General features: G+C 48.9%; 1 protein-coding gene across 3 annotated transcripts in view; it reads left to right on the top strand.

Moving 5' to 3' along the window:
* Positions 1-48: 48 nt before the first annotated feature.
* Positions 49-12,504, top strand: part of SCLY (selenocysteine lyase) — a 30,126-nt gene continuing 17,670 nt past the window's right edge. Inside the window, 3 exon segments of one of the 3 annotated variants that reach the window (NM_001083804.1) lie at positions 257-388; positions 3,448-3,563; positions 8,131-8,231. In NM_001083804.1, coding sequence (NP_001077273.1) covers positions 324-388; positions 3,448-3,563; positions 8,131-8,231 — 282 coding nt within the window. In that variant the 5' untranslated portion in view covers positions 257-323. 3 annotated transcript variants of the gene reach the window in all.

Below are 12,504 nucleotides of genomic sequence, written 5' to 3' on the forward strand. Positions count from 1 at the left end.
CGTCTCCCCGCGGAGCACATCACCCTAGCGCGCCGCCCGCCCGCGCGCCCGCGCGCCGCCGACATGACCACCCCGGTGACGCGTTTGAAGCCCCGCCCCCAGCCCGTCTGCTTGGCGCGCGCGACCGGGGACCCTGCCTCCCCGCGGAGCGCCGCTGCAGCGCGAGGATTGGCCGGAGCTGCACGGCTCAGCCAATCCGCACGCGCCCCGGCGCCCGCAGCCCCGCCCCGTCCCGGCGGCGCTCTTAACCGTGACAGGCTCTGCGGGTCTGGGCCTCGCCTGAGGGGGCTGGCTGGCTGGAAGCGGGCCGCGGTGGCGTCGGGATGGAGGCGGCCGGGGCGCGGAACAGGGACGCGCGGAGTCGAGCGGAGAAGAGCCCGCCCGAGAGGTGCGCTCCTAGAGGGGAAGATAGGGAGAGCCGTCGGCGCGCTCCTCCAAGAAGCCCTCCAGGGGCCGCGTGGCGGCCGGCGGGTGGTCATTCCCCGAGGGACGCTGGGGCGGCCGGCGGCCGCTCTCGGCGGAACGGGGCTTTCCCGGGGAGCGGCCAGCTGGCCGGTCACTCGCGCGCAAGAGGGTCCGCGCAGGATGTGGCGGTGACCGCCGGGAGGACGAGCGGCTCACGGCGGGGCCTGGGAAGGGTTCCGGGGAGGTGACGATTCGGCCGAAAACCCCAGGGACACCCAGGAGTCCGCAGCAGGAGTTCTGCCCGCGGGGTCCCGGGCGGCGGGGGCCGCGGACTGGCAGAACCCGGGGTGGGGGGGAACTGGGGGCGTATTTTCACTGCGATGGGGCTCCTGGAGGTTTGAGCAGATGTAATTTAATTATAAGGGAAGTGATGTAATCTAATTATATTATAGGTTGCTGTTGTATATTTTACAGGACTCCTTCTGGCTGCTTGGTAGGGAGTCAGGGTTTGCAGAAATTGGGAAAACCCGTTAGGAATCCTTTGCAATCATCTGGGAGGTAGAGGTGGTGTGGACCTCAGCGGGCGCAGGTGTGGCGGAGAAGCGAATGTACCTGACGAAACCTGCCCGACTTGCTGATGCTTGCTCCAAGCGGGGGTTGGGGGTGAGGTGGGGTGAGGGAAGGAGTCGGGGGTGGGAGTGTTAAGAAGGAAGCTCCCAGGCTTGAGCAGCTGGCAGAGTGGGGAGCAAGACTGGGAGATACTTCAGTCCACCGACGCTGGGACCTTCTTCCCCTGGGTGGGGGTGGGGTCGCGGCGGGAAATGCTTTGGGTGTGTGTTTGAAAGAGTCTTCATCCTCAATCCAGGAATTTGTTAAATACTTTGGCGGGGGAGGGGGTAATCCTCTCTACCGGAATGTGAGAAATGGGTATGTATCTTTAACATTTGGGTCTAGGCCTAAATCTGACTGCTCTTTCTTTCGGTTTCATTTGCCTGGGACGGAGAAAAGGGAGCTAGGAAGGAAAACGTACTGACTGAAGGCAGAGATTCACGATGCCTCTTCATTTTTCAGTTATGAATCTAATAAAGTTTAGTTTTCCCGTGCAATATTGATAACACTTTAAGGAAGCAGCATATACTGGGGCAGAGTAATCTGTGATGCGTTCCTCTGAAATTCAAGCTGTGAATTAACTCAGCCAAGCAGAAGATTGAAGAGCTGTGTGTTCACTAGTAGTATGAGGAACTTCGAAATACCTACCGGAAGTGAGAGCATTATACAGCATTAATGTACTCCTTTCCCGATTTGGAGAGTTAGGGACACAAGCAGATTTAATTCTCAGCAGCAGGGATTCCTAATCCCAGGGTGGTCAAGGAATGCTGGTCAGGTTTCCCAAGCCCCAAAGCCCTGTACTTGGGCATCTTAAAGACAAGATGTTGCATTCAAACACTCCGTGGATTTAAAAAAATGTATTTAGCAGCCACCATTGGTAATTGTGTTTGAATTTTCATGTGAATTGGCTTAAACACTATTGTTGACTTAAAAATCAGGTAAAATAATGAATAGTATCTGACAGGATTGTCTGCTATATACATTCATGAACGTTTCTGAGATTTTTAAGAAATCTTTGTTGGAGTTGATTTTCAATACTGTGTTAGTTTCAGGTGTACAGCAAAGTGAATCAGTTATATATATACATGTGTCCACTCCTTTTTTTTTTAAAAGGCTCTTTTCCCATATAAGCCATTACAGAGTATTAAGTAGAGTTCCCTGTGCTTGAAAGTTTTTGATTCTGATAACTCTCTCTATATATAGTTAGTTAGTTAAGTTGCTCAGTCCTGTCCGACTTTTCGCGACCCCATGGACTGTAGCCCACCAGGCTCCTCCATCCATGGGATTCTCCAGGCAAGAATACTGGAGTGGGTTGCCATTTCCTTCTCCAGGGGATCTTCCCAACCCAGGGATCAAACCCAGGTCTCCCGCATTGCAGGCAAACACTTTAACCTCTGAGCCACCAGGAAAGCCCTCTTTTATATATATATATATATGTATGTGTGTGTGTGTGTGTGTATACACACAGGTAAATTTCACCTAGGAATCTTTCAGGGACTGTGCACTTTCTTATGACATTTGTCACCTTATATGTCAAGCCCCTACTGTGTGCCAGCTGTTGTCCTCAATGTTGGTGACACACCTGGGAGGAATATGGGAGCTTGTGGAGCTGCTGTTCAGTTACATTCTATCAAGGCAGAGAATTAACAAGGGGCAAGTCTCGTGTGTTAGATGATGGGGTGCTGTGGAGAAGCAGGGGGACACACAGCCCTGGGGAGGAGGGCAGGGGTGGCTGCAGTTTCATTTAGAAACTAGCCTCATGAGGTCAAGTTGAGCAAAGACCTAAAAAGTAAGGCAGCGGTGGAGGGCATCATCATTACGGGCAAAGAAAACGGAAAATGCAAAGAGAAGAACCCCTGAGATTGCAGTGTGGGGGACACAGAGGGGCCGTGAGAGGAACCGTGGGAGCCTAGGTTACCCGAGCCTCATGGCCATCACAGACACCACGGGGAAATACAGGAAAACTGCCAGTGAAGTGGCGAAGTTCAAACACCAGGGGAAAAGCCCTCAGGAATGTGTGACTCCCTGGGCCTGCAAGGTTCCCCCTTTCCATCAGAAGGAAGCAGCACGGGGTGGAAAGAAGCTCTGGAAGTCTAAGTGGACAGTCTCCTAGCAGTGGTAAAGGAAACTAGCAAATACTCCTCCTCCTATAAGCTACTTCAGTCATGTCCGACTCTGCAACCCTACGAACTGTAGCCAACCAGGCTCCTCTGTCCATGGGATTCTCCAGGCAAGAATGCTAGATAATGAGAAATCCTGCACACATTTCCCGTAAGTGACACAGATGCGGACGCCCTAGGCGCACAGTGTGATTGCAGGAGAGCCCCTGGCCTTGACGTTATTTGCTCCTGCTGACAGCATAGACTGAGTGCAGCTGTTCTTCCACATTCCATCTTCTTGTCCTTAAGAGGCACGTCTTTGTTTTCTCTCCAGCAGGAAAGTGTATATGGACTATAATGCAACCACTCCCCTGGAGCCAGAAGTCATTGAGGCCATGACGGAGGCCATGCGGGAAGCCTGGGGAAATCCCAGTAGCTCTTACCCAGCAGGTAATTCTAGAAGACGTGCCCAGATCTGAGATGAAGGGCAGGGGAACTCTTGCAGGAACTCTACACCACATGGCATGACTCGGTTTTGAGTGGATTTTCTGGTAACTGCACGTCTTTAGCTGTAATTCTGGAGAGTTTTTTTTTTTTTTTTTTCTTGAAAAGACCAAATTTGAGCTTTGTTGATACCATAATCTTTCATCTTTAACATGCTCTCCTGTCCCCCTTTCTCAGATGAAAAAGATGTCTTATTAAGAGCTGCTTGTAGGGCACTTCTCTGGTGATCCACTGGTTAAGACTCTGTGCTCCCAATGCAGGGGGCAGGCATGGGTTTGATTCCTGGTCAGGGAACTAAGACCCTGTTTGCTGCAAGGCGCAATCGAAAAAAAAAGTTGTTTGTAATAACAGTGCTTATAAGACCCTGTCATGTATCTGTCTCCATCGATCCTTACAAAATTGCAAACTAGATCTTTTACGTAATCAGGATCACATAGAATCCTGGCCTCCTTTTTTAAAAATAAAAATTAAAGTTCTTTCAGTTCAGTTTAGTTGCTCAGTCACGTCTGACTCTTTGCAACCCCATGGACTGCAGCACGCCAGGCTTCCCTGTCCATCACCAGCTCCTGGAGCTTAATCAAACTCATGTCCATTGAGTTGGTGATGCCATCCAACCATCTCATCCTCTGTCGTCCCCTTCTCCTCATGCCTTCAATCTTTCCCAGCATTAGGGTCTTTGCCAGTGAGTCCATTCTTCGCACCAGGTGGCCAAAGTATTGGAGTTTCAGCTTCAGCATCAGTCCTCACAGTGAATATTCAGGATTGACTGGTTGAATCTCCTTGCAGTCTGAGGGACTCTCAAGAGTCTTCTCCAACACCACAGTTCAAAAGTATCAATTCTTTGGCACTCAGCTTTCTTTACAATCCAATTCTCTCATCCATACATGACTACTGGAAAAACCTTAGCATTTATTGTATTGACCTTTGTTGGCAAAGTAATGTCTCTGCTTTTGAATATGCTATCTAGGTTGGTCATAACTTTCCTTCCAAGGAGCAAGTGTCTTTTAATTTCATGGCTGCAGTCACCATCTGCAGTGATTTGGGAGACCAAAAAAACAAAGTCTTCCACTGTTTCCATTGTTGCTCCATCTATTTGCCATGAAGTGATGGCACACGGTACTATGATCTTAGTTTTCTGAATGTTGAGTTTTAAGCCAACTTTTTCACTCTCCTCTTTCACCCTCATCGAGAGGCTCTTTAGTTCTTCACTTTCTGCCATAAGGGTGGTGTCATTTGCATATCTGAGGTTATTGATATTTCTCCCGGCAATTTTGATTCCAGCTTATGCTTCTTCCAGCCCAGCATTTCTCATGATGTACTCTGCATATAAGTTAAATAAGCAAGGTGACAATATACAGCATTAATGTACTCCTTTCCCGATTTGGAACCAGTTTGTTATTCCATGTCCAGTTCTAACTGTTGCTTCTTGACCTGCATACAGATTTCTCAGGAGGCAGATCAGGTGGTCTGGTATTCCTACCCCTTAAAGAATTTTCCACAGTCTGTTGGAAATATGTTTCTCATTTATTGTTGTTTCCATGTGGAGCTTTAAGTTGGAGGTTCTGCAAAATAATTTGCTTTAGATCAGTAGTTACTTGGCTGAGTCACATTGTGTTTTGCAGATGGTGAGCTGAAGCTGTGCCTTCTTATTTACAGTTTTATCAGGGATGCATGCTGCATGCATGATAAGTTGCTCAGGCGTGTCCAACTCTTTGCGACCCCATGGACTGATGGACTGTACACTGTGCAGTCCGTGGATTTCTCCAGGTCAGAATACTGGAGTGGGTAGCCTTTCCCTTCTCCAGGGGATGTTCCCAACCCAGGGATTGAACCCAGGTCTCCCGCATTCCAGGTGGATTCTTTACCAGCTGAGCCACAAGGGAAGCCCAAGAATACTGGAGTGTATAGCCTATCCCTTCTTCAGCAGATCTTCCCGACCCAGGAATCAAACCAGGATCTCCTGCATTGCAGGCAGAGCCTTTACCAGCTGAGCTATCAGGGAAGCCCCTGTCCCGGAGTTCGCTCAAATTCATGTCCATTGAGTCGGTGATGCCATCCAACCATCTCATCCTCTGCTGTCACCTTCTCCTTTTGCCTTCAATCTTTCCCAGCATCAGGGTCTTTTCTGTTGAGTTGGTTCTTCGCATCAGGTGGCCAAAGTATTGGAGCTTCAGCTTCAGCATCAGTCCCTCCAATGAATATTCAGGGTTGGTTTCCTTTAGAATTGACTTAGCAGTGTTGTTTTAGTCACTAAGTCATGTCGGACTCTTTGCAACTCCATGGACTGTAGCCGGCCAGGCTCCTCAGTCCATGAAATTTTTCAGGCAAGAGTACTGGAGTGGGTTGCCATTTCCTTTTCCAGGAGATCTTCCTGACCCAAGGATGGAACCTGGGTCTCCTGCATTGGCAGACAAGTTCTTTATGCTGAGCCACCAGGGAAGCCTCTGACTTAGCAATACTTGTGTACAGATTTACAGGCTTTTGTGGGTTTTCATGTCCATTTGCTTAGTAAACTTGGTAACTAAAAGCCTTTTCAAAATCAGATACTAGTCATTCATTAACTTCATTGTTGGTTTATTTTATACTTGTATTCTGATTAATCTTTTGGACTTTGCCTTGTAGCTAATTTTTCGTCTAGAGAAACTGAACTTTCTCATGCATAAACTGGAGAATGTGGAAAAGAATTGAATGCTAATAAAAAGCATTTGTCATGAAGAAGTTTAGGAATAACCCTCAGGAAGAGGCTCTCGTCCTGCCCTGTGAGCGGTGGGCATTGTTTGTGTCGGTATGAAGATGGGATCTTAGCAGTTTTCATCTGGCTTCTTTCCGTCAGCGTAGTTACCTTGAGGTTGACCTGTGTGACTGTCACAGCTGGTTTGTCTTCCCTGCCAAGTGGTGTTCTGTTATGCCGTGTTCATGCTCTCACCTGCTGGTGGGTGTGTGAGCTGGTCCGGTTCTTGGCAATTGAAAATAACACTGCTGTGAACGTCGTCGATGGACGAGTCATGGTCATCGCCTCTTTTTTCCTGGGTAAACAATGTTTACCATAAATACCTAGGAGCAGAATGGTGGGATCAGATGGGAAGTGGAGATTGACTTCTTAAGAAACCTCTGCCCTCTCTCCAGAGCACTTGTACCATTCTGTGTTCCCACCGGCGGGATGAGAGTTGCATTTCCTCCATAACGTCCTGACCACTTGGACTGGCCAGTCTTTTCATTTTAGCTGCTCTAATAGGCACATGACGGTAGAGAGGTAGCCCCACGAATCCTTATGAAGAAGGGTCTCCAAGACTTTGTCGATGAGTGGAAGGGGGAGTTTTTGCAAACCAGTATGTAAATTATGAAACCCACTTCTGAAAAGGAAAAAGAAAAGAAACGCTTAGAGGAAGGTCTGTCAGTGCATCTGTCAGTGCCTCGGGAAAGGCTGCAGGCTGGGAAAGGCTGCAGGCTGCTGCACACTACGTGGGTGGGGAGGGAAGGTGGGGTGGGCCGAGGATCAGCCCAGAGGCTCCTCTGAGGGGCTTCTCAACAGAATCCTGGGGCAGGATGGGGAGGGAGCAGGTGGACGGGCCCGAGCGGTGAGCCCGAGGAGCTCCGCAGTGCTCCTGCCCATGTTGACTGACGCTAATCACAGTCTTTCAAGTATCACTAACTGAACTGACTGGGTCTCCTAAACACCGCAGGCCTTCCTAACTTGTAATGAAAACGCAGTAGTCTTAGGGAGTGTGTGGATGACTTTGTATATATATTTTTACCGCATCTTTTTACATTTCTATCTTTATGTGTGTTTTCTTATTTACATATTTATTATAGTGGTACCTGCTCAAAAAAGTATTTTTATAAATAGGACTGAGGTCAAAAGGTCTGGAGGCTACTGGTCTGTAGTCGAAGTATGAATGGTCATGGACATCTCCACAATTCGTGCCCTGAGCCCTTCTTTCTCTACCACGTGAAGCTCAGTTCCTGCTGCCTGCTCTCCCGTGAACTGGGCTCTGAGCCCAGGTTTGAAAGCAAATGTGTCCCTGGGGCGGTGACCTCTCTAGTGACCGAGGGGACCTGCACTGTGACATATGGCACTGGGCTTTGTGTCGAGCAGTCGTGGGTTCTGTTTCTGCTTACTTTTGTTGTTTTGCAGCGTGGTCTATTACTCCACCCTTTCCTTCTCCCATCTTCCCAAATGGGAAGCAGGGCAGATGGCCACAGATCCTCTCTCGTAGCATCGGGTAAGAAGAAAGCCACATCTCAGAGTTTTAGGGCTCCAGCCTCCTCCCCCAGCTGTTTCTAGCTCCTCCCAAGTCCCTTGAGTCTCAGTAGCTTCCCCTGATTTGCTGGCCTCCTCCCGCTGTCCCTTGGCCACGTGACATCTAGGCTGTCACTCACGGTAGTGAACACGTGTTGTCCTAGAACCACCCACTCGGCCCTCCTGCTCCCTCATGGCTGGTCGTTCCTTTAAATGTGTGTTGATTGGATTTGGTGCAGCAAAGTTACTGAATTTCCACTTTGGTTCCTCCAGGTAGGAAGGCCAAGGAGATTATCAACACGGCCCGGGAGAACCTCGCCAAGATGATAGGTGGGCAGCCTCAGGACGTGATCTTCACTTCGGGGGGCACCGAGGTAAACGGTCCACAGTCTCGTGTTCTTTATTAAAAAAAAATATGAGGTGGTGCCCTCTTGGTATTATTGTCTTTTAAAGAAAGAGTAATGCTTTGTCCTGGTATTTTGCAAATCAGCCTGATATTATTAGGCAGCATTCATCCTATAAGTGAATTCCAGGGGGCTGATAGGATATTTGTTACCTAACATATGAATTAACGTGCTTTGCATTGCTGTCTCAATAAAGAGAGTTTCTCTGTCATTTTGCCCTGGAATCATTCCTTTATATCCTAAGTTTACTTATTAAGAGGTTTGCAGTCAGAATGGCCATCATCAAAACATCTATAAACAACAAATGCTGGAGAGGTTATGGAGAAAAGGGAACCCTCCTACATTGTTGGTGGGAATGTAAATTGATGCAGCCACTATGGAGAACAGTATGTGTGTTTGCTTAGTCACTCAGTCATGTCCAACTCTTTGGGACCCCATGGACTGTAGCCCGCCAGGCTCCTCTATCCATAGAATTCTCCAGGCAAGAACGCTGGAGTGGGTAGCCATTCCTCTCTCCAGATCTTCCTGACCCAGGTATTAAACCCAGGTCTCTCACATTGCAGGCGGATTCTTTACCATCTGAGCCACCAGGGAAGCCCTATGGAGGTGCCTTAAAAATTAAAAATAGAGTTACCCTATGATTCAGCAATCCCACTCCTGGGCATATACCCAGAAAAGCTGAAAACCCTAATTCAAAAAGATACGTGCACCTCAGTGTTCACAGCAGCACTGTTTACAATAGCCAAGATGTGGAAGTGACCTAAGTGTCCATCAACAGACGAGTGAATAAAGAAGACTTGGTATATAAATTAATGCATGCTGAGTGAGGTGACTCAGAGAAAGACAAGTATTGTATGATATCTCTTATACATAGAATCTTAAAAAAAATGATCCAAATGAACTGATTTATAAAACAGAAATAGACTCACAGACTTAGAAAAGAAGCTATGGTTACCAAAGGGGAATCGGGGGCAAGGAGAGATAAGTTAGGAGTTTGGGATTAATATATACACACTACTATATATAAAACAGATAAGCAACAAAGACCTATTGCACAGCACAGGGGGCTATATTCAATATCTGGTAATAACTTGTATTGGAAAAAAATCTGAAAAAGAATGTATGTATGTATAACTCAATCCCTCTGCTGTACACCTGAATCTAACACAACATTGTAAATCAACCATACTCCGATTTTGGAAAAAAAGGAGTGTGAGGTTTGACCCATTTGAAAGGGATTTCTTTTTAAACAGATAGAAGATTCTCAATGATAGTGTGATGGCATCAAGCCCTCTACTCAGTCATTCTCACCACCTCATTTCCTTATTGGAAAGGAAGGTCTTTCACAGGTGATGTGACTGTCCACATTAAAAAAAAAAAGAATCTGCAGCTAGATTATTAGTAAGTAAATTTAACAAAGTTATTAGATTAAGAAAATCAAGTGTATTTTTATGTATCAGCCACAATGCATATTTATCAGAGTACCAAAAAATGTCAAATACTTAGGAAATAAATCGAGTAAAAAAGATTTTGTAAACCACTCCCCGCTCCAATACACACACACATTGGGAAAGGAATAGAATTTATTACCGAGAGCCTTCAAAGAAGTTCTGAATAACTGGAGCGTGTATCATGTTCACAGATGGGAAGACTCAATGTAAGTGTTTCAGCTCTTTAGATCTGTGGATTCAGTGTGACGTCGGTCAGAATTCTGACTCCTTTTTTCATGGCGCCTCACCATATGGAAATACAAAATGCCAAGAATAGCCAAGACTTCTTGAAGATTAAGAATGCAGTGAATTGCTCTATGAATTAAGATAGATGGTCTTAGGGCGATGAGAAGCACCGGGCCAGAAACAGGGCCGTACCTGAATGGGCCCTGTCACGTGACGAGCCCTGGCCCTTGTGATGCTGAGGAGGGAAAGATTTCCTAAATAAAATACAGAAACCTTTAACCATAAAAGACTGAAAAATTCTCCCACCACCACAAAGCAAACTGTAGTTCCTCAGTGAACCCTGAGGGAAATCAGAAGCCCAGCCAGGTGTTGGGAAAAGATGTTTGCCGCAAATAACGGACAGAAGACTCACATCCAGAACATGCCTGCAGACAACCCGGTAGGAAACGGGCGAGAAACGCGTTAAACCGCGCACTAAGGAGACGCCCTTGTGGTTTCTACGTGGGAAACGGTTCTCAGCCTCATAACTGTTCAGAATCCAAGGTAAACAGCAACATGGCGCCTCTGCCCACCCGTCAGGATGGAAGAAGTAAGACGTCCGATGGCAGGAGGTATCGAGCACAGGGCAGGCAGGGGCCCAGGCTGGAAACCATGCTCAAGGTGGGCAGGCACTGCCCAGCGAAGCTGAGGCCATGTCTCCCTGTCAGCCAGCTGCTCCGCTTGGGGACATCCCCGAGAAGAACGGGCCACGTGGACACCAGGGGCAGGTGGGGCCATTCATACCACCTTCGTGACAGCGGAGACCAGGGGTGGCCCACACGTCCCTCCAAACAGCACGGATGCGTGCTCATGTCTCTGGGGCAGTCCCAGGTGGAGGGTACCAGCTGGTGCCCTGCGGCAGCCAGAGCACTCCCAGGTGTGGATCAGAGGGTGCCAGCCCAAGACTAAGCTGACCCCCGCCGGAGGGGCCGGGTTAGGGGCAGGGGGCTGCTTACAGGCCCCTGGGCAGTGAGCACCCCCACACACCAGGTCCAGACTCCTGATGGCCCGTAAGCAACCGCTCCAGCTGCCCTGTGGGCCATCTTGATCTCGTCTGGGGCCAGGTGCCAAGCCGCCTGTTGACCTGAAGGCACGAGGCGCGTTTTCGGTTGTGACCAGCTGGTTCGCACAGGGGCTGCCGTGTTTCCAGCAGCTCCGGGGCACTCGGCATGGCGTCCTGTGCCCCTCGGTACCTGCGGGTGGAGGCGGCCTGGCACCTTTGTCAGTTCACGGTGGGTCGATCAGCTCTGACCCAAGGTGTGCGGCCCCCGAGGGCCCCCCTTTCTGGACCAGGAATCGCTGTGCAGGCAGCAGTGTTCTCAGAAGGGGGTGACCTGGGACTTTATAAAGAACCACCCGCCACTCAGAGAAGCACATCCAAGCCGTCCATCCTGACCCGCTCCCCCCAGCCACCCAGGTTGATGCGTCTCGGGCCTTGGGGTCCCTGCACTGCCTGCCTCATTCTCCCCCAGGGCCCCCTGTTTACACTCAGAGCCTTTCAGTCCCAGCGGGTGACAGTGTGCGGGCTCCTCACAGCCCCTGCCTTCCTGCAGGCCGTGCCTTCGGGCGCCTGAATAGGTTCAATGTTCAGTTGAGAAAAAGAAGGTCAGAAGGAGGCAAAATAAGCAAAATCAGTTAGCAATGCTTACACAGGAAGGAAACGTGTAAAGACAAGCAGGAAAATGAGTACCATACAAATCAGGGTGGCGGTCAGCTGGGGTGGGGGAGGTGGTGATTGCGGGGGGCTAAGTGGGGGCTGTTTTTCCTCTTGATCCAGGTCACTGTTACTCAGATGTTCACTGTCATACTTTCTCATTAAACTTACATTCCTATGCTCTTCTGTATGTATGCTATATTTAATAACAAGAGTGAAGTGAAAGTCGCTCAGTCGTGTCCAACTCTTTGCAACCCCATGGACTATACAGTCCATGGAATTCTCCAGGCCGGAGGATCTTCCCAAGCCAGGAGTCGAACCAGGTCTCCTGCATTGCAGGCAGATTCTTTACCAGCTAAGCTACCAGGGAAGCCCATATATAATAATAATGATGAGAACAATCATAATAATACTGTTATAATAATAATAATAAGAGAAAAAGATTTAAAAATCTCCCACCCCATCTCCTGAGTTATCCACTTCCTGTCCCTACAGGAGACCAGCACTGTTTCTGTCGAGTCCTGCAGAGACAGTCTCTGCCTTAAAAGCAGCTAAGGGTGTAGCTGATTTTATCTTCTCTCCTTCCCTTTCTACCTCTTCGAGGAAGGATGTGGTGGGGAGCGGGGTGTGAGTGTGTGTCTCGCCCTTTTTATACAGACTGCAGGGCGCTGCGCCCAGCGCCTGCTGCCTTCCTGCACTTAACGCGTGCCTTTGAGGCCTGTGCACCCGCCTGTGAGCGGTCCGTCAATGCTACAGCTGCTTGGCGTCCACTAGACAATGTGTAGCTATTTACCAAGTCCCCGTATTGACAGACATTGAGGGGCTTCTAAGATTTTGCTGCTTCATCTTTGTACTTGATCAACTTCACGTCCAT

The sequence above is a fragment of the Bos taurus genome, chromosome 3, assembly GCF_002263795.3.
Source record: "Bos taurus isolate L1 Dominette 01449 registration number 42190680 breed Hereford chromosome 3, ARS-UCD2.0, whole genome shotgun sequence".
Classification (NCBI taxonomy): Eukaryota; Metazoa; Chordata; class Mammalia; order Artiodactyla; family Bovidae; genus Bos; species Bos taurus.